This window comes from Aquila chrysaetos (assembly GCF_900496995.4).
Source record: "Aquila chrysaetos chrysaetos chromosome W unlocalized genomic scaffold, bAquChr1.4 W_unloc_3, whole genome shotgun sequence".
Taxonomy (NCBI): Eukaryota; Metazoa; Chordata; class Aves; order Accipitriformes; family Accipitridae; genus Aquila; species Aquila chrysaetos.
In genome coordinates, this window is record NW_024470323.1 from 883,977 (window position 1) to 911,876 (window position 27,900).

Below are 27,900 nucleotides of genomic sequence, written 5' to 3' on the forward strand. Positions count from 1 at the left end.
CGGACGGAGCGCTTTATTGGCCGCCGCACAAACTCTGCGCGCTCCCCAGCCGCCCGCCCGGGCTTCGACGCGTTAATTTCATAGCACCGGCGACATGAGGACCTCATACCTCCGGACAACTGGGTGAGTCATAAATACAGGGCGCAGGGCTGAAAGCCGAGACTGTTTAACAGCGACTTTGCAGCGGCCGGGCTGTGCAGCGCGGGTGCTGGCAGGGGACCCACGCTGCCGCGCCAGCGGCACCTGCGGCTGGCGAGGGGCGAAGAGGGGGTGGCCTTCCCGCTGCCGTGCGTCTGTCCGTCTGCGGCGGCGAGCGGCCCGCCGCGGCCGGGGCCGGCGGTGGCCGCGGCGGGAGCACGAAGGAGCGGTGCTGGGGAAGGATGCGCCGCCGCGGCGCGGTGTTGGATTACCCCTGCCCGGCCCCGCCGCGACGGGGCCAGCGAGTGCCGCGGCGCTGCGCCGGCGTCCGCGCAGCGCACGATATGTCGGGCCGGTGACTTCAGCTGGGAGATATTTTGAGGCTCCGCGGGGTCCGGTGCAGGGGGCCAGCGTGTGTTTGGGTCTGAAAGCGAATCAGCGGAGGGCGCGTCACTGCCAAAGGGACCTATAAATCCATCTGCGGCGCCGAGTCGCCCTGGCAAAGCCCCCGCGTCCACGCGTCCGGCTCCGCGCTCCCCTCCGCCCGAGGGTGCGGCGCCCCCCGCGCCTCGCCCAGCTTCGCGCCCCCGCCCGCCCAGCCCCGCCGGCGCCCGGGAGCCGGGCGCGCCCAGGCCCAGCCGGGGCAGCCGGAGCGGGCGCTCCCCGGCACTGGCCTGTCCTCCCGCAGCTCCCGCCACGCTCCCCTCTTGGATCTAAGCTTTCGCCGCGACGGGCCCCCTGATCTGGAGGAGAAAGCCTCGTTGCTGCTGCTACCGGCTCTACAAATTCCAGCGCCGGCCTCTGATTCTCCCAGCAGGCTGAGGGGGGTGATTTGTTTATTTTTTTTTTTCCCTCCTCGGCTGGGGTGGTGTTTTTTTCGTGGTGGTTTGTTGTTTGGGTTTTTTTCTTTTTTTTTTCCTTCCCGTCGTTGCGTGCGTGTCGGAGCGGTGCGCGGCTCCCCGCGGTGCTGGACCAGCTGACGTTACAGGAGCCCTGATGTCTTCATCTGACTCCCCGCAGTTGTTGATGGAGTGTCTTTCTCAGATTTCCAGGCAGGGTCCCAAGAGCAGCACCCAGAGCCAGCTCCCGCTGCCAGGCGGCACTCCTCGCGGCTCGGGCCGCTCCCGCCGCTGTTGAGCGCTGCTCCGGGACCGGAGCGGGCAGACACCCCCGCGGCGCCGCTCCTGCCGCGGCCACAGCACCTGCGGCGGCGGAGGCCTCCGGGGCTTGTGCTGGCGGCTCCCCTCTGCCTCCATCCAGACTTGCGCCCTTGCCCCCCCCATCCCCATCCCCACGCCTCCACCCCCGCGCAAAGAGAGTCCCGGCGGTCGGCCCCCGACCTGGCCCACATGCATCGCCCGTCTGGCCACCCGGCTCCCCGGCGTTAATGTCCATCTCGGGTCCGACGAGACCAGCTCAGAGGTGAGGGCGAGGCGAGGGCCGCGGCGGAGTGGGAGAGCCGGGGCGGGCACCCTTCCCGGGGGCACAGGGTCGCCCCGCAGCCCCCCGGCCCCGGCGAGGTGCGAAGGCAGCGGCCGGCGGGGAAAGCGCGCACCGGGCGGCAGGCGCCGGCGGGTCCCGAGCAGCAGCCGAGCCCCTCCGGGCCGCGTCGAACCGGGCTGGGGGCAGCTGTCATCCCCGGGCGGCGGCCATCGGGGTACGTGCCGTGGCTGACTGCGGGCGGGGCGACCGGAAAGGGAGAAAAGAGGGAATGAGAGAAGAGAAGGAAAAGGAGAGAAGAGAAAAGAGAAGGGAAAAGAAAGAGGAAAAGGAAAAGGAAGAAAAAGAAAAGGAGGAGAGAAGGAGAAGGAAATGAGAAGGAGAATCAAGAAAGAGGGAAATGAGAAGGAAAGGGAAAAGGAGAGGAAAGTGTTTCCATTTCCCTTTCCTTTCAAAGAGGAAATTGGAAAGGAAAGGGGAAAGGGAAAAAGGAAATATGGAAACAGAAGGGGAAAGGGAAATGGGAAAAGGAAAGAAGAAAGGGAAAAGGAAAGGAAAAGGAAGAGGATAGGGAAAGGAAAAGGAAAGGGGAAAGAAAAGGAGATAAAAATGAAAGGAAAGGAAAAGAGGAAAAGGAAAGAGAAAAAGGAAATAAAAGAAGACTGGGAAGAGGAAAGGAAAGGGAAAAGGAAAATGAAAAGGGGAAAGGAAAGGAAAAGGAGAGGAGAAGGAAAAGGAAAGGGTAAGGAAGGTTTGCCTGTAGCATGGCAAAGCCATGCAGCCCCGCACCCCAGTCCACCCTGGCCCAGCCCAGGGACAGGTGCCCTGGTGCTGCCCAGGTGCTGGGGGAGGATGAGCACAAGGTGACCTGGCTGCCAGCACAGGGACATGGTCACACCCCCACGTCCCTGATCACAGGCTCCTGGGACCTGCCTGCCCACATCCCCCAAAGCAGCTTGCTTGGGCATAGAGGGGCTGGAGGCCACTCTGCATCGCCCTCTCCCACACTGCTCGTTCACTGGAGAGAGCCCATCTCCCTTACTCTGGGAGGCGATGGGGATGGGAAGGTGAGCTGGGCACAGGTTGTTTCTCCCTGCTCTGTCCCCGGGCCTGGCCAGGGTGGACCAGGCTGATCTAGGGTGTGAGGCTGCACAGTTTTGTCTCAGGGCTGGCAGGGAAGGGGGCAGGACTGGGGGAGCACAGCAGCTGAGAGCTAACCCTGCCTCACCTCTCTGCCAGGGGCCCGTGTTGGAAGGAGATCTAAGATGAAGTTATGGGATGTTGTGGCTGTCTGTGTGGTGCTGCTCAACACGGTCTCTACCTCACCCCTGCCCACTGGTAAGATGCCTCCCAAGGGGCCCCCTTCAGTGGTAGAGGGGCCTGAAGACGATCTCTCCCCCATCAGCCTGCTGCCTCCCTATGCTGTGCAGAGTGACTGTAAGAAACATTCCCCTTTGTAGCCACCACTGTCTTGCTACACCTGCTCCCCTTTGCCCAAGCATCAGGGTGAAGAAAGGACCCCCCCACACTTTCTCCCCCCTTCCCCCCCCACTTTCTGCCCCCACTTCTCCCCCAGGCAGGGTCAGTGGTTCTGGTCTGGCTCCAGCAGCTCCAAACCAAGTCATTGTCCAAAGCTTGGGATTGGCAGTGGAAATGCCCCTCTTCCCTCCCACCTCCAGCCCTACCTTTCTGGTGGTCATAAGATCCCTCTGGTTGAAAAACCCAGAGAGATGGGAAAGTTAGTTGTATGCGAAGGAGCCAGGAGGAGGATCAGGTACATACACCTCCCACTGCAGGCACTGAACCTCCTTCCCCACTGCTTTAAGCTCGTCTCTGTGCTCAGACCTGCCAATGCAATTATTCACTGTCTGTAGTAGGCACAAGTCCTGATGGAGATTCGGCTCCATGGTGGGAGGCACTGTACACATCCTGGAGTGCTGCTGAGTTTCATTAAATCCTCCTTGGATCCTGATCTCGAAATTAGTGTGTCCATGTGGAAATTTACAGAAGAGTAGTGGTGGCAGGGTTAGGAGCTTGATGCAGAGCAATCCACATGAACCGGCTCACAGTAAGACAGCTTACAATCCAAATGACAGATAATAATAATGCCTTGCTAATAATAGGTCTCCTACAATAGCAGATACAGGATTTTCACAGCAGTATGTGGGTGTTATGCTAACACCAGTGGCTTTTTAAAGTGAGAGTTAATATGACTCAGTAAGAAGTGGCAAAATACTCACATGAATTGTGGAGATACTCACTTAGCAAAGGCACAGATGCAGCTCAGAGGTTGCTCCCTTTGCCCTTGCTCAGCCCTCTCTGTTCAGCTCGTTGCAGGATGCAGACAGTATCCAGTAACTGGAATTCATTTTTATCTCCTTATCTGGAGGCATGTCCTTTCCCTGTGCCTGCTGTGGCTCCAGCCACGGGCAGCCCCACTCTGGTTTCTCTTGGAGCAGCTGGACTAATGCAGTGTGGAGGCGCCGAGCAGGGAATCGTGTGCCATGACTCCACTTTGCATCCCCTCTCCAACATCCATTTCCTCTTCTGTCTGTCCCCATGCACACATATCTATGTCCTTCCCCATTTAGTCTTCTCTATTTCCTTTTCTTGCTTGTGTTTTTCCCCTGCTGGAATCTTTCCCAGGCTGACGCCTTGTCCCAGCCCAGCCCAGTCTCCTGCTGTTCGCAGACCAGCAGCCCTGACGTCCTTTCAGCCCCTCCACGCAGGGAGGTCAGCCAAAAGTGCTTCCTCCCAGGGCTCCAGCCTGCCAGGGCTGCAGGGCTGTCACACATGGTGATCTCCATGGCAAGCTGTGTGGCGGGGAAGGTACAAGGACACTGAGCCATCCTACGAGAGGCAGTGATCAACTTTTCAGGCCACTGTACTGGTCCCCTCTGCACGGGCTTGCTGCAGCGCTGGTGGGAAGAAGAGCATTAGGGGGAAAGCAGAGTGGGTGGGAGAGCATTAATGCTCTGTCTTTCCAGGGTGGGAGTATTTGTATGATCCTGCTTTTATGTTGAAACTTACTTCTGGGAATGTGGTTCCTGGTGAGCTGATTTCTCCACAGTAGCTCAAGGGCACAGGTAGCAGTAGCAGTCTTGTCTGTTCCTAGTGTCCAAAACTTCTCATTGTTTCCTCCTTTTTTTTCTGTGGATTGGGTAAAGAAGAAGTGGGAAGAAAGATGACCTGTGTTTTACCTGAGCTATGGTAGTATCAATAGACAGCCTCTTCCAGAAATCTCTGTTTCCAGGGTACAGATGTAGGCTTTGCTAAGCAGAGCTGGGTCACAGGTTATCGCCCAGGATGATAGTCATTTCAGAAAGGGATGATAGTTTGGTCTCGATCTCTTAATGATGTAGATCACAAATAGATGGGCCTGGCTACAAGGGGAAAGTAAACAGTGCTGTTCTTCACAACAGAAATCAGGGAAAATCCAGGGAGTTCCTGTGATCTTTACACAGCAGTGGTTTACACAGCACCCGTGCCTGAAAGTCAGAAACTCTTCTCTATTACGTTGCCAAGTCAGATGAGTCAGGGGAGACCTGCAGAAAGGTGGCTGTACGGAAGCAGTGAAATACTTTGATCCACTTTTATGCCGGTTTTAGTTGATTTAAAAGTGTGTGGTGTCTGGAGAGCAGTCTGCAAACACAGAGCCCACGAGGCTGATCCTGTCCAGGCACATCGCTGCCTTCCTGCCGCAGCAGCACTTTGTTCGAGTCACTACTGTCAGTGTCTTTGACATATTTGTTTCTCCGCTTACCATTTGGTGGCACACACCCTTCAGCACGCGAAAGATGTAGAATGACATACACAAGAGGAGTCACTTCTACACCATGTAGACTTCCCTCTCCGAGGTTTCTCTTACAAGCAGAGGGCAGTATGACACGAGCATGCAGGCATGCTTGCAGCTCCCCGGCTCATCTGCTGGTGGACCTGCCATGTATTAATATATCTGTGGATACTGTTGGTCAGCTGCTTTGCCGAGGGCCTTTACAAGAGGCAGCTCACAAAGCAGTGGGAGCGCCATCATCACCCATGTTGGCTCATCTGCATAGGGCAGTGTGTGGGTGCTGAGCAAGACTGGGTGCTGTGTGCGTTCAAAGAGGGGTGCACTGCTCTCCCCTAAAGTGATCCCCACACAGACTGGGTGGGGAGTAGCAGTTGTGCTCTGAGGTGTGCATTGCTCTTACTCCAGGGAGGTCAGGTCTCCCATACACCACTGGCAGTGGGGGTTAGTAGGGTTGTGAGATCTGTCCCACTCCTAGGGACAGGCCAAACACCTTGCTGGAGCACAGATCTGTTTTCCCAGGCCCTCTACACCTTTTTGTGTTCTCATTTGATGGGACTTCTTTCTCTGCAAAGTGCTCTGAGGTCACCTGATGCTACCCCATCTCTTTCAGATTGGCTCGAAACCTTCCTTTGTTCCAGCCTACAGGCAAGGTCCTAACCTCCCAGGCTTATCAGGTGTAATGTGCTGACCTTTGCTGTTCAGGGCAGTAATTGGAGATGGTAGAGGGTGTTGGCAATTGCAGTCTTCTGCATTTTTTACTTGACTGGACGCTGGAGTGAGAGTAGCCTCCATAAATGTAGTGCATATGAGATTAATCCAGTGTTTGTAGGTGTTTTGGGCATCAGTGTTCATGGGATAGCTTATTTCACATGAAGAAGAGTAGCTGTAGCATTTGTAAAGTTAGAAAACCCTTTCTTTTCATCATGCTACAGTCTGCTGGGGAAAGGACACAATTAGCTTAAATAGCAACTGTGAACAAATATAAACCAAATTACTATAAGCTAAAAACTAAGTCAGCAGCTTCAGAAGCATGACAGTGCAGAGGGAGCCAAACACTTGGTTTGACTTATATGCAGTTCCCAGTGAATACATTTTGTAACTTCTTGCTGCTGTATGGCCATAATCAACATGTATGTGAGGACTGGAGTATCCTAAGATCCAGGATATGATATACAGTCTCTTGATCAAGTAGGCATCTTTAGTAAGAACTAGCGGTATGCATGTATAATTAAATGAAAAATCTCACTATAGGCTTTTCCCTCTTAATAGAAGGAAAAGATGTTTCTTTGCATTTTAATGACTGAGTTACTCCATGGCCACTGGATGGTCATTTGTTGTTGGAGCTCCTTTGGTATGTTATACCATAACACACTGTGTTATGTGTGCATTATACCTCTATTAAACATTCTTCATACCCCTGCTAAGGGGTATTTAATGTTAAGTTACTGCATTTAGCTGCAACATTATCAACTAGTATGGAAGGTATCTAGAATAAACAGTGATATTGTAGGGCTCTTTAAGGCAAAAAATTATTAAATTATATTTCCAAATTAATGCATTTCCTTCCCTACAGTATTTATTAGGCACATTCAGTGTTACGAACCAGAACTCTCACATTTCTGTCCAGGCTTTCCTGCTCAACACACTTATGGTGTGGCATATGCGCTTTAGTCTAAGATGCCCAGAAGCTACAGAGGTAACCTGCCCATGCACAGTAAATCCAATGCATTGGAGAGGTATCTGCCACACCAAGCAGGTGCCACACTGCGTCATTTGATCTGTGTGTATCCAGTACAGCTGGTGCATCCAGCCAGTGTCAGACCGAGTGTGCGTGTGTCCCTGGGCCAGCATATATATATATACAGTAAAGTTTGTTTGCATGGGCATGCCCAGGTTATCTAGGCTTTTAGAAATCTTAAGCATTCAAAGTCACCTTTTTTTAAAGGGCAAAATTCTAAAAAAAGAAAGAACAGGACACATCTGGGTAAATCCACGTGCATTTAGCCCTAGAAGCCAATTTCTCCACAGTCTCAGGTATAACTACTGAATATACTCCTGTGAAGGGTGTTCTGAGACTTAAGGAGGAAAGGACTGAAATGCAAGAGAATATGGTTTTATTCTCATGTTAAAAGTTATCCTTTGTTTAAAGTTTTATGTCTTTGCTCCTTTTCAATTTAGAGACCTCAAAAATTTCTCAGTTGAAGTATGGATCCTTTTAGATGTTTTGCAGGTGTGGGTTGCTAGATAATATACCTGAACATGCTTTTCTTGGTCACCTTTCATAGGCCTCTTCAATATATTTTAGAAATCCCCATGTTCAGGGTCTGCAGATGACAAGCTGCAAAACCTTTCTTGGAAGGCTAAAGAATTCAGCTGTGTAGTGACTATTGATGAATCGATGGGGGAGGCATTATTTGTCCACTAGAATAGGATCCTCAGGTTGATAGGTTGTAATGTCTTTGTAAATTAGAATCATAGAATCATAGAATTGTTTAGGTTGGAGAAGACCTTCAAGATCATCGAGTCCAACTGTAACCCAACACCACCATGCCCACTAAACCATGTCCTGAAGTGCCTCGTCTACATGTTTTTTGAATACCTCCAGGGATGGTGACTCAACCACTTCCCTGGGCAGCCTGTTCCAATGCCTGACAACCCTTTCAGTAAAGAAATTTTTTCTAATATCCAATCTAAACCTCCCCTGCTGCCACTTGAGGCCATTTCCTCTCGTCCTATCACTAGTTACTTGATAGAAGAGACCAGCACCCACCTCACTACAACCTCTTTTCAGGTAGTTGTAGAGAGCGATAAGGTCTCCCCTCAGCCTCCTTTTCTCCAGGCTAAACAGCCCCAGTTCCATCAGCCACTCCTCATAAGACTTACTGTTCCTGATTAGGACTGCATAAAGTAAGTTTAAAATATTTAAAGTTACAGAGGTTGAGAGAAGCCATTGGGGGCATCGAGTCCCATCCCCCATAACTGCAGATGATCAGGGATGGATATCTAGTGCAAATATCCAGTCCTTATCCCCCACGCACACTACCAAGCAACTGCAACTTAAAACTTGTAGTACATAGGCAAACCCCCATATAACTGCACTTGTTGAGGAGTCTCATACTTCTGAGGTAATAAGTTAATGACAAGTAAAAAATGAGGAATACTAAATAGTGCAACATAACCAGGATCATCAGACATCTAAATAGGCCACTGCCACATTAGCACTGGTAGAAATGTTGACACTGCACAATTGTAATTTTTGACAAAAACAACTGTAGTTTCCAATCAAGTAATATTTGGTAAGGGGAACCAAAGGAAAGATTTCAATGATTCTTGGAAATCCAGTCCTAATTACAAAGAGAAGAAAGAAAACAGAATCAAAAAGATTTATTTGAGAAAGGTACAAAGCATTAAGACACAAAATACACATTAGAGTATGTCTGTTTTTAAGATCAAGGACAGAAAATGAATTATGTAAGACATTTCAAATATCAGCATTCTTTTTAAGGAATAAAGCCACATTGTATGACACTAGTAGATATTTAGGCTTTTGCCTAGTCTGTATGTATTGGTACAGCACTTAAACTGAAACCTGCAGGTACATTTCTTTGAAGTCAGTGGAACTTGTACAAATGCTTTAATTATTATTCAACAGGAATAGGCTTCAAAAGAAGCAAACACTGAAATCAAAATACTTGTTTTCCTGAGCCTGGGCCAGGCAGTGTTATAGCAGGTATGCCAAAACTTCTCAGGAGGCCATGTTTTTAGAGGCAAGCTAGTCATATCCACTTTAACTAACAAGCTACATACAAATATCTGAACTACCTCTGCTCCCATCCCAAGTGTGTAAGATTTCTTTGGCAAAACCATCAATTACTCAGGAAATTTCTGACAGGGAGATATGGATCCAGCATATCAGCTGGGAAGGGGGCAGAGCTCTTTGGAGCCTGGCTGCCTCTGAGCAGCTGCCGATGCCATCTGACAGGTCATGGTCCACACATCCCAGCGTGAGACCTCCTGCAGCGGAGCACATAGCACCTGTCCTAGAGCAAGGGACTGATTATTATAATAAGAACATTTTCCGAACTGCAATATTAAAACTTTTCATATTGTTCCTATTGTAAACAGGTTGAAATGCAGGTAGTGAAAGGTGACTGACAGTAGAAAAATGCATATTATTTATAGGTCAGATCAAAATCTGATAGCAGCAGAGATTGTCACAGTAGGGGCATCAGCCATGGTTTTTCCCAGATGGCTCTGCTTTACTGCCCCAGGGAGTAAATGCCCCATGGGAGATGCAGTGTAAGAGCACAGGCAGCCCAGGAACAATTGCTTGATTGGAGTAGGGTTGAGCTGTTGTTGCAGTGACACTTCTGCTGTTATTTCTGGCTGGCACTAAGGTGGGGCTGGGTGACTGATGTGGGGGTTTACTGATGTTGTGCTAGGGCTGGGCTGGATCACTTCTGCACCAGGAATGCTAAAGAGAATTTCTTTTTATTACCAACAGTATTTCCTCCGTTAAAGTCTCAGTGCCGTGCCTGTTAGCTGGCTGCATGCCTTCTTGCTAATAGAGGTCACAGGTTTCAGGTCCCAGTCATACATACTCATTTGAGGCTCTTGCAGGGATGGGACAGAACCAAATATTAAGCATAAACCCAGGTTTTACTGGGAAGCTGGAGATTTATTCAGCATGGTATGGATTTGGAGGGGTACAAGGCCTTAGTGAGGAGACATGGTGGGCAACAAGGCAGGTATGTGCTTCACCCAGGTTTGGCTCCTGCTCAGTCAGTGGCTTCAGGCAGGGCACTGCCACTTTTTCATTTTCCCCCTTTTACACTGTTTATGCCATAACTTCTTCAGATGCAGAGACTGCCTCGTCGGCGCTCAAGTACCCACACAGCCCCTTACAATAAGGCCCTAGTGCAGACAGGCTCCTGGCAGCTACTGCAGGAGCTGTCACAAAACCTCAAGAGCAACTGCTGAAAAGCTGCCTGCTCCTCAGTGCTTCAGAGCTGGCTTTTCAAAGCTCTGAATCAGAGGCAAGACCACATCCTCTTGCTGCTCCTTTGCTGCTTGACTGCCAGGTGAGACACCCCTTTGCCCAGGGGCCAGAGCAGAGATCCAGCCCTAGGTGCCAGCCCAAAGTCAGGCAGGATCTGATGAACAACTCCTGCCTGGACCAAAGAACAAGAGAACTCTTGTGGACAGGTCAGCTTGCAAGGCAGCTTCCTTTACTTCACTCAATTCATCTGACCTTGCTTTTTCCCTCTGTTATCAGGTCATTCCCCCAACTGGCAGCAATTATGATGGTCCTGTTGTTTCTCCCCTTTCTTCTCCTGGTAGGAACCAGTATTTCATACCTGCGAGAAAGCAGGCAAAGGATGCAAGGGGAGGCACTGCCAAGCATGACAGTGTGAAAATACTAAGTACTCTACAGATTTGCCATTATGACCAACACATGGGAAGCAGCAGGGTTAGCTAGTGACCTACAAACACAAAACTTGGCCACTCCATTAGGAACAAGCACACCAGATAGGTTAACCCTGTGCCTTTTTCCAGTGCTGCCTTATTGTACCTGACTGGTGTGAATGGCCCTGGAGTCATCCTCCAGGTTACTTAGCACTTTACCTTGATGAGAGACAAGTGAGACACCAGCTCCATTTCTAAGGGCTCTCTGAGTCGGAGGGAAGGACGCAGTGTTTTCTGGGAGCTGGCAAGGCAGGGGGTGAGGTAGTGAACCAGAACTGTATTAAACATTTAAAGATGAGCTGACCCTGGTGTGTTTGATGCTCTATTTACTAATGGACACAACTGACTGGTTTCCATTTCACTCTTAGCCTCACAGATTTTCATGCAAGGCATGAAAGCAAAGTCATGCCTCAGAGAGGTGATATTTTAATTGTTTAAATCCTGAAAACTTTTCAGTATAACTAGCTTTAACACCTGCCTTTGCTTTGATGCCTACATGATGGGCTTTGTTTTTCATGAAAAGTATTTAATTTTTAATAAAATAAATGTTTTATCCCCACCACAGTTCACACCTTTTTACTTTACAAAGCAGACTGATCATCACATTGGTAATTTTAACCTCACTAAGGTCACACTTCTACAAACAGGTTACTCTGAGGGTCTCCTAAAGTATGCCTTTGTGGTGTGAGACCGGGAGATTCTGTGTTTGGATAGGGCTTGTCCACTATAATAAGTACCTGAAAACATTATTGCAAAGCAAGCTGTCGTGGTTTGACCCCAGCCAGCAACTAAGCACCATGCAGCTGCTCACTCACTCCCCCCCACCCAGTGGGATGGGGGAGAAAATCGGGAAAAAGAAGCAAAACCCACGGGTGGAGATAAGAACGGTTTAATAGAACAAAAAAGAAGAAACTAATAATGATAATGATAACACTAATAAAATGACAACAGCGATAATGATAACACTAATAAAATGACAACAGCAATAATGAAAGGATTGGAATGTACAAATGATGCGCAGTGCAATTGCTCACCACCCGCCGATCGACACCCCGCTAGTCCCCCAGCGGCGATTCCCCCACCCCCACTTCCCAGTTCCTATACTAAATGGGATGTCCCATGGTATGGAATACCCTGTTGGCCACTTTGGGTCAGGTGCCCTGGCTGTGTCCTGTGCCAACTTCTTGTGCCCCTCCAGCTTTCTCGCTGGCTGGGCATGAGAAGCTGAAAAATCCTTGACATTAGTCTAAACACTACTTAGCAACAACTGAAAACATGAGTGTTATCAACATTCTTCACATACTGAACTCAAAACATAGCACCGTACCAGCTACTAGGAAGACAGTTAACTCTATCCCAGCTGAAACTAGGACACAAGCTAAATACAAAAATAATTAATGAATAAATGGTATACCACAGTCGTCTGCATAAGCAGCAAAAAATGAGGATGATTCATTGCACTCACAGATAGAGGAACATTAATTGTATATTTCCCACTAGCAAATGATCTAAGAAGAAACATCTTTGTGAGTATAACTTTGGAGGAAACTTTAAAAACAACCAGGAAAGAAAGAAAATTAAAATATTTTAGGTCCCAGATTAAAGTACCAGAATTGTTTTGAAAAAGGGCCATTTGATCCTAGCACAGATCTGGATCTGAATTTTATAAATAATGCTTATCATTATAATGAGCTGGATTAACCTCCTTGAACTTTGAAATCATACTTTAAACAAGAGTCTGAATGCTGCTGTTTGAACTTCTCTAATTGAAAGACAGTTGTGCTTAAGTGAAATATCCTGGTAATTTTATTAAATGTTTGGCCTGAACTTTTGATGTAGTAGCTATGCAGTCCCACAAATGCATGCATAAAAGCTACAATGTAAAATAAAAAATTAATTTTATCATTTTTAGTATACCTTATGTGACTTTTATTATATCACTTTAACTCAGGATATGCAGTGCCAAATGACACTGCAGTGATGTAATTACATTTTCCCAAGATCATCATATAAAACTATTCCTTAAAGTACAGTTTCCAATAACTTAAAATATCAAGTTTTATGAGATTTAAAAAAAAGGAAAACCCACTTATATAAATTATTATTTTGCAATTAATAGAATTTAAGCTTTTCTTGTAAACTATAATAGGCAGCATGGTCAGAAGAGACTGTAGTTAGCCTTTTACATCCATAACCAGGTACCAAAATGAGTAACTGGATTTTTTTCTCAAAAGCTGGAGATCCATCTGTTCCCACTGAAATCAATTTGTGGTCAGGTACAAACTGATGGTTTCTTGCTCTACCCTTGCTAGGTTACTGCCACTGCAGGGGAATATTTGGCTTTAAAATAAATCTGTTGCTAGTGAAATCAAAGGAATAGTTTTACAAAAAGTAATTGTGGTCACATTTGAACAGACAGAAATAAATTGTCCATTTTTCCTTAATGGAAACTGTTTTCTTGAGAATGTGATGAGTTTGGTTTGGATATTTGTTTAGATCTATTTTATGTAGAAGTATGTCTGAACACTGTATAATTTATTCTTCTAAAAAGCGCAGGCATCAGATCCCGATCCTGCTGGCACACAGTGTCTCTAATTAATTGGAAATGCAAAAGCAGGCTTTGGGGGGTTCGCAGTGGGGAAGATGCCCAGAGGAAGGCACGTTTCCCTGGATGCCCAAAGCAGAGCTCTAGGGTGGCTTTCTACAGAGGTTGGTGGGGAGCACCACAGGTGTTTGGCTGCAGGAACCTGCACCTGTACACGCTGCCAGCTCTTGCGGTGCTCAGGGGACAGGGACTGTGCTCGGGGGCAGGCAGGTCAAAGCCTCAGGTTCCAGAGAGCAGCAGTGAGGCGAGAATTTCAGTTTGCATTCAAGACGGGTGTTCCTAACCTGAAAGGTTGGGTCAAAACTATGATCTGAGTGTGCCCTAAAGGTTCAGAAAGCAAGCAAACGATGCAAATGTTCTTGGTTTTTTTAAATGTCTTTTAAATGAGTCACATTTCTTTATTTTTGTTTGACTCCTGGAGTTTTGGATGTTTGGTGTTGACCAACTCTGTGCCCAGCCTGGTCACTCTTCTGGATTCCTATGTTCACCAGTCCTGTGATGTTTCGTTCTTTCCTTCTTTGCTTTTTTATTCATTTTCTGATCCTGTGAAAAACTCCTGGCAGATCAAGAGCCCTGGTTCAGCTGAACATGGAAGACCAATGGGGGCTGTGAGCCTTTTTGCTATGCTGTGAACAAGATACACAGAGGCCCTGTGCCCCCTGAGGGAGGATTTTACATTTCCAGGATGTAGGGTCCTTTCCCTCAGGGAATGCCTGCTTTGAGGTGCATCACACTCATGTATGTGTGAACCAACCTTCACTAACCTATATTGAGCACGTGCTGTTGTGGGCTATCCTATCCTATCCTAGGTGGCTTCAGATTTTTAAATTCTAATTCCTTCACACCCTGGAGCCAGGGACTACTGCTCAGAGATCTTCACTGCCTTTATTGCCATAGTATCTGAGCATTTTCTGCTGGCATTTTGTATGTGTGTACGTGTAAATGCAACACACATATACACACATCCAAACTGTATATTTTATAAGAAGGGATAATAGTATGTTCATTTCCCAGGGATGTGAAATCCCCACAGAAAGCTCTGTGTGCTGCACAGTCAAGTCAGTATAGTCCATGCAGTATTAGAGTAGCGAAGATGCCAGGCTGTTGACCTTCATTCTGAGACTATAAACAGTTTCTAAACAGTGTTTGAGACAGAGGGGTAACTAAGTAAAACAGATCATGGCTCAATCAAGTGGTTTTATTCAGGTTACAAACCAGCACTCGATACCAAGGCATCCCTATGAGTTCAGTGGTGTTCCCTAGCCACGCAGCTCGGCTCAGCACCCTCTTCACCCCCAGCAGCACTTACTGCAGCGCAGAGACCAAACAAGTGCTCAGCAGGCAATGGCTGTGGTGTGGGGAGGTCTCTGGGCATCCCTGGAGCACATCTACCAAGTGCCCATCAGGCTGGGGTGGTCCTGCTGTCAGTCTTCTCCACCTTCCCTGCTGTCCATTAGCCTTTTATGGTCTTTAGTCCTTGGTCAGTGGTTATTGCTTATTCATATATGATGTCTGGTGGTAGCTTCCTTAGCATTTTTCTCTAGTGCCTTGTTTCAACCCATCACGCCTTGTGTTAATGCTGGCATTTCTGCTTGGCTGCCCAGGGTCCTACTTCAAGAGTTTTTTTACGGCATTTTGTTTCAGGCTCTCAGGCTTTGCACCCATACTTATTGAACAACCGAATATCCCTACTGAGTCATGACTGGCACCTTGGCATAGGCCACTAAGTCAACTCTCACTTCACTCCTGACTGTCAAGGTTTCCTTCAAATCCCTGCGAGCCACTCTTAGTGAATGTTTGTAGTCACATTGATGACTACGCTTCGTTAAGCAGCAGAAAATTAGCACCAAGCCACATACGATCAGTATGAGCCCCATTGCTTGGGTCCATGATTCAGTGGTTGCTGGGTCCAGCTGTGCTTGACACAGTACCAAGAGCACAGGCCCACACCACTGAGTGTGTGTTGAAACTCAGCTTTTTGGGATTGTGTTGAGGATGGTTGATTGTGGGGGATTGGAGGTGTTCCTCAAACAGTGCTAAATTTTGGAAGCAAACTTGGGGCACATTGGCAGTCCAGTTGGAATATGCCAAAAAGTGCATCAGTGCATTGATCATGACTAGTTTGGGGCTCCACAGGTAGAGGGTGTTGTTGCTTACAACAACTTGCAAGGACTCACTGGGTAGCCCAGTAATGCAGCTGCCATTGTGGTTAATGTCATGTACACATAGTCCTGTAACAGCATGTGTGGTTGTAGGTGGGCAGACACTGACCAGGGTCGATAGGTCCAGCACATTTCCTTGAGAGGGGCTCTATGCCCACCCACCGGTTCTCTAATATCACCCATGTCCCTTGTGTCTCCTCAAGTGATATAATCTCCAAATACTGGGGGTCACTGCAGGAGTTCTCTGGACAGATTTGGATATCTGTTTGGGATATTTTCCAGTCCCCTGGGCTGAAGGGGACCTCTACCCTGGAGACAGAAAATTTGCATTTATCTTACTCATAGTGCTGGCATCCCTCCTGGCGAATCTCCCATGTGGCCTGATGTTGCAATAGGGGATGAGCTGAGTAGGGATCCTTGGCTCTGTTAGATGTATCAGCCACGCACGCTTCATCCCAGGTTACAGCTTGGAGTGCTTCTTGCATGGTTTGTGTTAGAGCCCCAGTGAGATTAGCAGGATCAGCCACGCTGCCAATTACCCCATCTTCTGGTTGCAGTAAGTCCATGTGTGTAGGTAGAGCTCCTCTAGTTGGATACCCCGTTGGCTTGATTACTTGATCTACTTTTTCCCCTACTGCTTCCACCTTCTGCTGTGTTGACATCCCATGCCTGCATTAGCAGCGTTGCATAGGGCTCATCTATGGTGTGTTTCCTCCACCTTAAGTATCATACGCCACTTGCAGCACAGAAGGCTCTCAGCAACATTAGCTCCCTTGGTGCAGTTGGGGCAGTCATCACGCGTGGACCAGGATAGATGTCAGTGTGGGCTCCAAGCAGGGACACAGTCCACAACATGGGCCTTTCCCCCTCTTTATCTACCCTCCAGGGCATACTTGGATTGGCTTGGGCAGGACAGTGCTTGGACCCTATAACTGTCTGATTAATATTTAACCAAAGTAGACTCCTGCATATAGCACTGTTGCAGGGGTAGGTGACATTTTTGCACCTGAATTGCAAGCAGTTTAAAAATGATGTGTCTAGTTGGTTTGTTATTTCTTCAGGTAATCCACAGTTTTGTCTCTCCCTTCTTAGGTGGGGGAGGAGGACTTACTTCCCTCACTGCAAAGGCAGCATACCAGATTTGGGATAAATATGAGGCTGAAGGTTGCAGACAAGAGTCTTCATGTATAGGTTGGGTTTCTCTGTAACAATCTTCCAGCTCCTTCCTGATGGTTGTGTCACGAATGAGATTTTGTTACACGGCTTTGGTTTAGCAGCAATTTAAGATTTATTAATATTTTTTAGATAGATCACAAGATTAGGTTGTATGACTTTAACAGTACTTAATTATGAACCAATTTAACAGAGTGATTCGATGGAATCTGTTACAATCAGATTTGCGACTCAGTTAAAGATTCGAAAATGGCAAGGATCACCCAAAACTTACAGCAGGGCTGTACACAAATGGAGGTTAAATCAAATCACACACACGCACAGACAGATAAAACAGTTCTGAACCACACAGACAGAAAAAATAGTTCCAAACCAAATCACAGAGAGATGGGCAAAATAGTTCCAAACCAAACTGCAAATGCACATGCACAGATACAACCCACGTGTGCGCACACACACACACAGAGGTTAACCTATGATTAAGATTTCCCTCTCGTGAGTTTCACGAATTACTCACTTTTATGTGCCGGCATTCATCAACGGACAGTCAGTAAACCTTGTGAAATCTGGCCTTTAAGTCCTTGCAAAATCTACCCTGAGAGGCGTCCCAGCTCAGGGGGAGATACTGGGTCACACAGCCCGCTGCAGTCCCAGAGAGCTCAAAGGGTCTCTCCTTGGATGGCTATTTATAGGGTCTCGACATGATTGGCTTTGGTCATTATTTTACATTCTGGCCACAATTTGTGCTGAGTCATTCTGATATACAATTCAGGCAGCAGATGGCCCAGGTGTGGCCAAAGAGTGCCTGACTCCCAAAAGTCTCTGCACTTGTAATCAAGATAACAGCACAATGGGAGGTTTTCCCAAAGCATGCATGGCTTATCCTGAGATCTCAGAGTGGCCTGGGGGGCTGCACCACCACAGGTTGACCCTTGCATGGATTTCATTAAATCCTGGTATACTTCCCTGATGGTTGTATTTCACTCTCCATAGCCAACGTCTCATTGTGTCATATTGTTGCTAGAAGTACTAGGCCAGAAATATGTGACAGAGGTGTGGGCTGGGGTAGTTACAATAGTATGAGGGGGTAATTTGAAGGTGAGAGCAGGGAATGGGACAGCTAGAGCCATCTCCTCAGGGCCACATCATTCCCCTATTGGGTTATAAGCTAAGAAACCTAGCTTCTGCGTAAGAAACCTAGAAACCAATCAGTCCCACAGCAACAAGAACAAGTGCCTCCTGCCAAACTCCTCTCCATCTGTATCTGTGCCAGGGCCAAGGCTGTACTTCAGCGATGGGGGCTGTGCCAGCTCCACGTGGATCATCTTGCTTGCTTGAGTCTAGCAAGGTACCTACTCCTTCTTGCTTTTAAGGAACGTAGCCCACCCAGCGCCTTGACCTGGACCTTGCTCAGTAGGGCAGTATTTGTATGGTGTAGGCAGACCAGCCTGTCCTGCAACAGAGCCAGGTGGTGCATCCAATGGACACATGAGGCTGAAGGTTGCAGACAAGAGTCTCCACGTATAGGTTGGTGTGGTGGGTTGACCCTGGCTGGGTGCCAGGTGCCCACCAAAGCCGCTCTATCACTCCCCCTTCTTAGCTGGACAGGGGGGAGAAAATATAACAAAAGGCTCGTGGGTCAAGATAAGGACAGTTTAATAAAGTGAAAGCAAAGGTCGCGCGCGAAAGCAAAGAAAAACAAATGATATTATTCTCTACTTCCCATCAGCAGGCGATGTCTGGCCACTTCCTGGGAAGCAGGGCTTCAGTACGCGTGGTGGTTGCTCCGGAAGACAAAAATGCCTTCCCCTCCGCCTCCCTTTACTTAGCTTTTATATCTGAGCTGACGTCATATGGTATGGAATATCTGTTTGGTTAGTTTAGGTCAGCTGTCCTGGTTATGTCCCCTCCCAAGATCTTGCCCTGCCCCAGCCTGCCATTGAGGGAGGGGGCAAAAATGTTGGGGAGACAGCCTTGATGCTGTGCCAGCGCTGCTCAGCAGTAGCCAAAACACTGGTGTGTTATCAACACCTTTCTAGCTACTAATGCAGAGCACAGTTCTATGAGGGCTGCTATGGGGACTATTAACTCCATCTCAGCCAGACCCAATACAATCTCCACCCCTTATTCCATACCAATTGCGTCATGCTCAGGTCCCACATAATTTAATACAGATGTCTTCTAACCATGCCATTGTATTTAATTCTCATTACTGAAATCCCTTCTTACCAACACTTACAACTGAAACTACATACTTAAACCACTTTTATACCCAACATACAGATTTATATATTCTTAATAACTACTATCCCCTGTCCTTTAAGAGATAGATATTCCATGGGCTTCTTCCACTCCTCCAGATGTTCACACACAGGTTATGACTTAGGCCCCATCCATCAAGATGAGTGGTCAGGGCAGGAGAAGCAGTGTGTTCGATCGTTGGGCACCAACACCGGCTTGGTTTGGGTCACCGATGCACTTGTCTGGTTCCTTGCGAAGTTCACTCCTTTGCAGTTCAGGTCATTCCTGCTACATTACTTCCTACAACATACAACTCACATCACAGATTATTTTTCCCCCAAGGTTAAATGTCCTTGAGGCACACATGGGGTCTCCCCATCCTTCCGCTTTACCCACCAAGTACACCCAGGTCCCTGAGCAAAGACGATCCCACGAATGGGTTTGCCTTTTCCCATGGGAGGAGAAATCCACACCGCCTTCCCCAGCCACTTCCCCATGTGCACTATGGGGACCTTATCTCCTCCCACAGTATGTAGGGGTTTTGTTTGGGCAGGACCAGGACGGTTAGCAGATCCTCTGGTGTTAACTAGCCAAGTGGCTTCTGCTAAATTTGTATCCCGATGCTTCCATGTCCCATTGCCTAGTGCTCTCAACATAGTCTTCAACAGTCCATTATATCTCTCAATTTTTCCAGATGCTTGCGGGTGATAGGGTATGTGGTACACCCACTCAATGCCATGTTTCTTTGCCCAGGAGCTTATGAGGTTATTTCGGAAATGAGTCCCATTGTCTGGTTCAATTCTTTCTGGGGTACCATGTCGCCATAAAATTTGCCTTTCAAGGCCTAAGATGGTGTTTCGGGCAGTGGCATGGTTTACAGGGTATGTTTCTAGCCAACCAGTAGTTGCTTCCACCATCGTGAGTATGTAGCGCTTGCCTTGGCATGTTCGTGGCAGTGGTCCAATGTAGTCAATTTGCCAGGCCTCGCCCTATCGAAAACCCAGCCACCGCCCTCTGTTCCAGGGAGACTTTACTCTGGTGGCTCGCTTGATTGCAGTACATGTTTCACATTCATGAGTGACCTGTGTGATGGCTTCCATGGTCAGGTCCACCCCTCGATCATGAGCCCATCTATATGTTGCATGTCTCCCTAGATGTCCCGATGTTTTGTGAGCCCATCGAGCTACAAATAGCTCACCCTTACGCTCCCAGTCCAGGTCCACCTGAGCTACTTCTATTTTGGCAGCCTTGTCTACCTGTTCATTATTTCGATGTTCTTCAGTGGCACGGCTTTTGGGCATGTGAGCATCTACATGACGTACCTTTAAAGTCATGTGTTCTACACGGGCAGCAATGTCCTGCCACAATGCAGCTGCCCAGATGGGTTTACCCCTGCGTTGCCAATTGGTCTTCTTCCACTGCTGTAGCCACCCCCATAGGGCATTAGCCACCATCCAGGAGCCAGTATAGAGGTAGAGTACTGGCCACTTTTCTCGTTCAGCAATGTCTAGGGCTAGTTGGATGGCTTTCACTTCTGCAAACTGACTTGACTCGCCTTCTCCTTCAGTGGCCTCAACGACTTGTTGTGTGGGACTCCACACAGCAGCTTTCCACTTCTGATGGTTCCCTACCACACGACAGGATCCATCAGTAAACAAAGCATAACGCCTTTCGTCTTCTGATAACTCATTATATGGTGGTGCCTCTTGGGCACGAGGTACCTCCTCAGGCGTTGCTCCAAAATCTCTGCCTTCTGGCCAGTCCATGATCTCTTCCAGAATTCCTGGGCGGTTAGATTTCCCCAGTCGAGCTTGTTGTGTGATCAATGCTATCCACTTACTCCATGTAGCGCTGGTTGCATGATGTGGAGAGGGGATGTTTCCTTTGCACATCCAGTGTAGCACAGGCAATCGTGGTGCCAAGAGGAGATACGCTTCTGTACCAACAACTTCGGAAGCGGCTCAAACCCCCTCATATGCTGCTAGTGTTTCTTTTTCAGTCGGGGTGTAGTGGGCTTCTGATCCTCGGTACTCCCGGCTCCAAAACCCTAATGGTCGACCTCGGGTTTCTCCTGGAGTTTTCTGCCAGAGGCTCCAGTTGAGATCATGCTCCCCAGCTGCAGTGTAGAGTACATTTTGTACATCTGATCCTGTCCGGACAGGCCCAAGAGCTACTGCACGAGCTATTTCCTGTCTATATGCTCAAAGGCTTGTTGTTGTTCAGGGCCCCATTCAAAATAGTTCTTTTTCCGTGTTACTCGATAGAGAGGGCTCACAAGCTGACTATAACCTGGAATATGCATTCTCCAGAACCCCACAAGGCCTAGGAAAGCTTGTGTTTCCTTCTTGTTAGCTGGTGGAGACATAGTTGCTATCTTGTTGACCACATCCATAGGGACATGATGGCGTCCATCCTGCCATTTTATTCCCAAGAACTGAATCTCCTGTGCAGGTCCCTTGACCTTGCTTTTCTTTATGGCGAAACCAGCTTTCAGAAGAAACAGAATTATTCTTTTTCCCTTCTCAAACACTTCTTCTGCCTCGTTGCCCCACACGATGATGTCATCTATGTATTGTAGATGTTCAGGGGCATCGCCCTGTTCCAGTGCCATTTGGATTAGTCCGTGACAAACGGTAGGGCTGTGCTTCCACCCCTGGGGCAGTCGATTCCAGGTGTATTGGACACCTCTCCACGTGAAAGCAAACTGTGGCCTGCACTCTGCTGCCAAAGGAATGGAGAAAAATGCATTGGCAATATCAATTGTAGCATACCACGTGGCTGCCTTTGATGCCAGTTCTTATTGGAGCTCTAACATGTCTGGTACAGCAGCACTCAGTGGTGGTGTCACTTCGTTCAGGCCGTGATAATCTACTGTTAACCTCCACCCTCCATCAGACTTTTGCACTGGCCATATGGGACTATTAAAAGGTGAATGAGTCTTGCTGATGACTCCTTGGCTCTCTAGTTGATGAATCAGCTCACGAATGGGAGCCAGGGAGTCTCGGTTTGTGCGATATTGCCACCAGTGCACCGTCCTGGTAGCGATTGGCACCTGCTGTTCTTCAACTCGCAGCAATCCCACAATGAAGGGATCTTCCGAGAGGCCAGGCAGGGTAGATAGCTGTTTGATCTTCTCTGTGTTTACAATGGCTACACCAAAAGCCCATCAGTACCCCTTTGGGTCCTTGAAGTACCCTCTCTTGAGGTAGTCTATGCCAAGGATACAAGTGGCCTCTGGGCCGGTCACAATGGGGTGCTTTTCCCACTTGTCCCCTGTCAAGCTCACTTCAGCCTCCAATACAGTCAATTCTTGGCATCCCCCTGTCACTCCAGAGATCCAGGTGGGTTCTGTGCCCCTGTACCCTGATGGCACCAGCGTACACTGTGCACCAGTGTCTACCAAAGCCTTATACCTCTGTGGGTCTGATGTGCCAGGCCATTCAATCCACACAGTCCAGTATATCCGGTCATCCCTTTCCTCCTCCTGGCCGAAGGCAGGGACCCTCTATTGCTGTTCCTCATCAGAGTATTCACTGTCTGACCCTTGCGGTGCCAGACCAGAAGTCCCCTCACCAGAATCAAGGGAGGTGGTTTCAGTTCTTCTATGCCTGGAGGATCGCTGATTGCTTTCTTGGGCCTCTACAGCAACGACACTGACAGCCGCCTTCTTGGGTGACCCCTTCTTAACAGCTGTCTTCCCTCTCAGTTCACGTACGCGGGCTTCCAGCTTAAAGGTGGGTTCACCATCCCACTTCCTCATGTCCTCCCCTTGGTCACGCAGGAAGAACCAGAGCATACCACGTGGCATACGCCTTGGGCTCCCTTTCCCTCTGACCGGAGCAGGAGAGGACTGATTTCTTGGAGCATCCCTAACAGCCAAGGCACTGTCCTGTAGGGATGAGGAGACACAGAGATTTTCTTCAAAGTTTTGGAGCCAAGATGACACTTTCTCCACAGTTGGTGTTTCCATATCTGGGCAATACATTGCTGCCAAGCTGTTAGAATACGACGCTGGGGCACCTTGAATCACCTTCCTCCACATGGCCTGTGTGCACAGGACATCCTCTGGATCTTTTGAGACTTCCTCATCATCTAGATCACTGTAGATGACTTCCACCACTGCTAACTCTCTCAGGTACTGGATGCCTTCATCTGCGGTAGTCCACTTTTCTGAGGAATTCACAAGATCTTCCTTGAATGGATATCTTGCCCTCACACTTGAGAGGAGCTGGCTCCAGAGGCTGCAAATTACTGCTTCTTTTCCAATTCCTCTTTCAATTCCCCGGTTTCTAGCGAGGGATCCCAGCTGTTGGGCTTCCTTGCCTTCCAGTAGCTGACTGTCGGCCCCATTATCCCAGCATCGGAGCAGCCAGGCAGCGATCCGCTCACCTGGCTGGCGGCTGTAGTCTTTCCGCAAGTCCCGAAGTTCTGAGGACGTCAGGGACCGGGTAGTTTCCGCTTCCTGTTTAAGTTCCTTCACTCCTTCCTCCAATTTCTTTATTGAAGGACCAGCTTCTAGATTAAGGCTTTCCTCTTCTTCTTCTTCCCTCACTAATCGATGTTATGGACCTGTTGATCTCCTTGTCCACTGTTTCTTTTTCACTACTGGGGCAATTACTGTGGTGGTTGTTGTTGTTTGGGTCCCTATCTCAAGCATGGTGTCCTCAGATGCAGTCTGGGTCCCTGCCTCAACCGTGGTCCTCTGAGAGTGTTGAACTATGGCTCGGTAGGCATAGGCCAGGCCCCAGTACAGTGCGAGAAGCTGCTGGTTTTCATTGGGATAGGCAAGGCACCTTTCTATCAGGTGGCGGCGCCAGTTTGCCAGGGTTGCTTGCCTGTTGGGGTGTAAAGTCCCAGATTATGGGAGGTGATAACCGTCCTAGGAATCTGCCCAAATCCTTCCATATACCCTGCCACCCAGGGACCGGTCGCTTGAGGGCACATTTCAGTATTGCCTCACCCGAAACTTGTCTTCTCTTATACCAGGATGAGACCAGATTCCACAATACCCATAATACACCACCAGTATTAATTATTAGTATTGAACAACTCACATAAGGGTGAACAAGGACCTCAGGAGCCTGCATAATAAAACCATTCACATCAATGCCTGGTAGGGAGAGGGAGATGTGTTCCCTCATCTCCTCCACAAGATAGCTCCCAAGATATCACAAGATAGCAAAGCCATCAGTGCCAGGACAAAGCACATAGATATTATTTGTATTAGCATGTTCCCGAGTTCCTTCATTCTCCCCACAAGATAGCTCCCGCAGCACAAAAAAGCCATCAGTGCCAAGGCAAAGCACACAGCCATTATTTGCATTACCATGTTCCCAAACTCAGCAAGGTAGAGATAAGCAAGCAGCCAACAAGCTCCGTGACCTGCACAGGAGCTTGCCACTTAATAACTAGCTATGGCACGCTTAATGCAAAACTGCCATTGTCTTGTCCCTGTTCGGGCGCCAAAAAGGACTGTGGTGGGTTGACCCTGGCTGGGTGCCAGGTGCCCACCAAAGCCGCTCTATCACTCCCCCTTCTTAGCTGGACAGGGGGGAGAAAATATAACAAAAGGCTCGTGGGTCAAGATAAGGACAGTTTAATAAAGTGAAAGCAAAGGTCGCGCGCGAAAGCAAAGAAAAACAAATGATATTATTCTCTACTTCCCATCAGCAGGCGATGTCTGGCCACTTCCTGGGAAGCAGGGCTTCAGTACGTGTGGTGGTTGCTCCGGAAGACAAAAATGCCTTCCCCTCCGCCTCCCTTTACTTAGCTTTTATATCTGAGCTGACGTCATATGGTATGGAATATCTGTTTGGTTAGTTTAGGTCAGCTAGTCCTGGTTATGTCCCCTCCCAAGATCTTGCCCTGCCCCAGCCTGCCATTGAGGGAGGGGGCAAAAATGTTGGGGAGACAGCCTTGATGCTGTGCCAGTGCTGCTCAGCAGTAGCCAAAACACTGGTGTGTTATCAACACCTCTCTAGCTACTAATGCAGAGCACAGTTCTATGAGGGCTGCTATGGGGACTATTAACTCCATCTCAGCCAGACCCAATACAGTTGGTTTCTCTGTAACAATCTCCCAGCTCCTTCCTGATGGTTGATCCTTGCATGGATTTCATTAAAACCTAGTATACTTCCCTGATGGTTGTATTTCACTCTCCAACTGACTCTCCAGCTGACCCAAATGAGCCAAAGGTGTATTCCATACCATATTATGTCATGCCCAGTATATAAACCGGGGGGATCCAAGCTACCCCCTTCCAGTAGGTATGGCTCATAGTGGGTATTTTGGTACCTGCTACAGAGTTAATGACAGACGAGTGCAAGAAGGGTGCACTTACCATTGGTTTCACAGGCTTATGGGGCTTGGCACAAGGTCCTGCTTTGTTCAGGTCCCGTATAGCTGTATAGGTAGCAGCCATCCCTCCTTCATGTCTTTTCACAGTCACTGGTCTGGGAGATTGTTGCCATTAGCATTGGATACTTGTAAAACACAGTGGAATTCACTTTTCCCAGTCCCAAACTCTACAGTTTATAGAATCCCACTTCCCATGTGTCACCCTCGTTATGTGACGGTACAAGATTGCCTGTAGACTCTTTTACCAGTCTGCACTATTTTGCTGGAGCTGTCCATGAAAAACTGTATACTTCTGATCCATCCCAATTTTATCATGGAAGGGGGCTTCTAGGATGTGGCTGCTTTGGAGTGGGGTCCATATTCCTCCTTAAGTACAGATGCACTGTTTTTCAGCTGGTTTTTGCACTAACAACAGAGTTAACATCCTGCTGCCCCCCATCTCCTGCATATTTGGTGCTTCTGTTGAGGATATAAAGGTGCACCTTTGCTAGGCAATGGGAGGCAGCCTTGTGTCTTCTTCTCTCCTGTTAACAGAGTCCATGCCACGGCATGTGGGCTGGGTACATTTGCTGCCTGGTCTCCCATCAGGGCTCCTGTCTGTTATAGTGCTTATTAGGGAAATGTGATGCTGAGCCTTTGCCTGAGGAGCTGTTCCTATCTCAGCACCTGACCCAGTGAGAGCCTTTGTGGCTCAGTGGAGGTACCAACCCCCAGCCAGGCACACTCTGTCAGGTATCACCTTTCCCAATGTTTGCAGTTCCTGGGACATTCGTAGGCGTCCTTCTGGAGATGGAGCCCCCTTACCTGCAGGGCCAGGTGTGTGACACTGGTCTGTTACGTGGGTGGGCACTTAGGAGTTAAGTACAGAAAGAAGCATCCTCTTAGGTCTTCATGCAAAGGAAGTGAATCCTCAAAGACTCGATTTTTGGCACAATAACTGAGAAAAAAAAAATCTCAATACTGCAATGTTGTTTACATGTTTAAGAGACAATCATTAATAATATAAGGGCACCAACACACAGGCGCCTGACAGCCTGACCCTCCATTAAATCACTGTATTCGCTAAAGCAGATCACATTGAGGGATTTAGTCCATGGGAAGTTTAAAGATTTCAAAATGTGATTTTATTCCAAATCATGATGAAAAGCTGCAATCTCAGAATGTTTCAGAAGAACACATCCAATTTCACTCAATTTGAAGTGGTTCATTCTGCTAGTATCAAAACATTTCATTGACTTCAACATTTAATTTACTTGAATAATTTATCTCTGGTAGAGTATATATCAAATGAAAAATGAAATAGATATTTTAATTTCATAAAAAGGAAATGCATTAATAACATTTCCCTTGAAAATTAACATAATACTTCTATTCTGATCTATTTCTACTCGATCTAATCAGCATCTTGTGATATGAAATAGTTCCATGAGAAATTTTTCAAAAGCTCTGATAGTAATTAACCCCTAAAAGCATTAAAAAAAGCAGGCATTCAGCCAGGAATAATAGCTCAGCCTGGCACCCCAGGAAATTCCTCCTTCTGTCCTGCCCAAAAACCTTATCAATAGGTGGCTTTGGCAATACTAACCACTGCTGGTGTGAAAAGACAACAATTAACAATTATAATCACAAAATTGCTTTAAAGAAACCTCGTCCTTTTGCCGCTTTGCTGGGAAGAGCCTGTATAACCTCTCTACAGTAGCTTCATACACCCATTAACTAATATTTGTATCATGACATGCTTTTCTTTCCCTTGATTTTAACAGGGCTCATTCAATATTGAAAGGCGTGCCAGAGTGCTACCAAGCATCAGCAGACACCTACAGAAATACATACATATCTCATTTCTTTTCCCCCAAATGAGTTTCCATGATGATCTAAACCATTCCAAATTCTCCCTTATTTCTGAGGGTCCTGGGCGCACTCTCTGAAGTAATGGGCAGGGGAGCTTGCATGTGTCTAACATTTTTTAGCCACGAATGGATAAACTTCCATTAATGACAACTGACATGTGACAAAGCCTTTTCTCTCTTTCCCAAACAGCTAATATGCCAGAGGATTATCCAGATCAGTTTGATGAGGTAGTGGACTTTATTCAAGCCACCATTAAAAGACTGAGGAGGTCGCCGGATAAACAGACTCCAATTTTTTCTAGGCAGGAGAGAAACCGGCAAAACACAGCCACAAACATAGAGAATTCCAGCAAAAAGGGAAGGAGGAATCAAAAGGGCAAATATCGAGGATGTGTCTTAACAGAAATACATTTAAATGTGACTGACTTGGATTTGGGATATGAAACCAAAGAAGAGCTAATTTTCCGGTATTGCAGTGGATCTTGTGATGCAGCCGAGACCACGTATGACAAAATTATAAAAAATTTAACCAGAAAGAAAAAACTAGTCACTGACAAAGTAAGGCAAGCTTGTTGCAGACCCACAGCCTTTGATGATGACCTGTCCTTTTTGGATGATAACCTGGTTTACCACATACTGAAAAAACATTCCGCAAAAAGGTGTGGATGCGTCTGA

The 27,900-nt window shown here is 47.8% G+C and overlaps 2 protein-coding genes across 3 annotated transcripts; one reads left to right on the plus strand and one right to left on the minus strand.

The window, feature by feature from the left end:
- On the minus strand, positions 1 to 1,591 carry LOC121233002 (serine/arginine repetitive matrix protein 1-like). Its single transcript, XM_041121556.1, has 2 exons — positions 1,479 to 1,591; positions 1 to 562 (listed from the first exon to the last, which is right to left on the minus strand). Exons 1-2 carry the CDS (start codon positions 1,531 to 1,533, stop codon positions 129 to 131), a joined length of 489 nt encoding a protein of 162 aa, XP_040977490.1. The 5' UTR covers positions 1,534 to 1,591; the 3' UTR covers positions 1 to 128.
- LOC121233001 (glial cell line-derived neurotrophic factor-like) lies at positions 1,517 to 27,900 on the plus strand. Of its 2 annotated transcripts, XM_041121554.1 has the most exons (3): positions 1,517 to 1,560; positions 2,818 to 3,015; positions 27,416 to 27,900. In XM_041121554.1, exons 2-3 carry the CDS (start codon positions 2,844 to 2,846, stop codon positions 27,898 to 27,900), a joined length of 657 nt encoding a protein of 218 aa, XP_040977488.1. In that variant the 5' UTR covers positions 1,517 to 1,560; positions 2,818 to 2,843. The 2 variants fall into 2 exon arrangements, with proteins under 2 accessions (XP_040977488.1, XP_040977489.1); XM_041121555.1 differs by lacking the exon at positions 1,517 to 1,560 and having other exon boundaries at positions 2,229 to 2,916.

What these genes read in the sequence shown, in the direction of transcription:
- LOC121233002 (XM_041121556.1), bottom strand. Translation starts at nt 1,533, where the DNA reads ATGGACATTAACGCCGGGGAGCCGGGTGGCCAGACGGGCGATGCATGT. An exon ending in GGGCGATGCATGTGGGCCAG is followed by an intron (nt 563 to 1,478) that starts GTCGGGGGCCGA and finishes ATTCGCTTTCAG; the next exon opens with ACCCAAACACACGCTGGCCC.
- LOC121233001 (XM_041121554.1), top strand. Translation starts at nt 2,844, where the DNA reads ATGAAGTTATGGGATGTTGTGGCTGTCTGTGTGGTGCTGCTCAACACG. An exon ending in CTATGCTGTGCAGAGTGACT is followed by an intron (nt 3,016 to 27,415) that starts GTAAGAAACATT and finishes TTTCCCAAACAG; the next exon opens with CTAATATGCCAGAGGATTAT.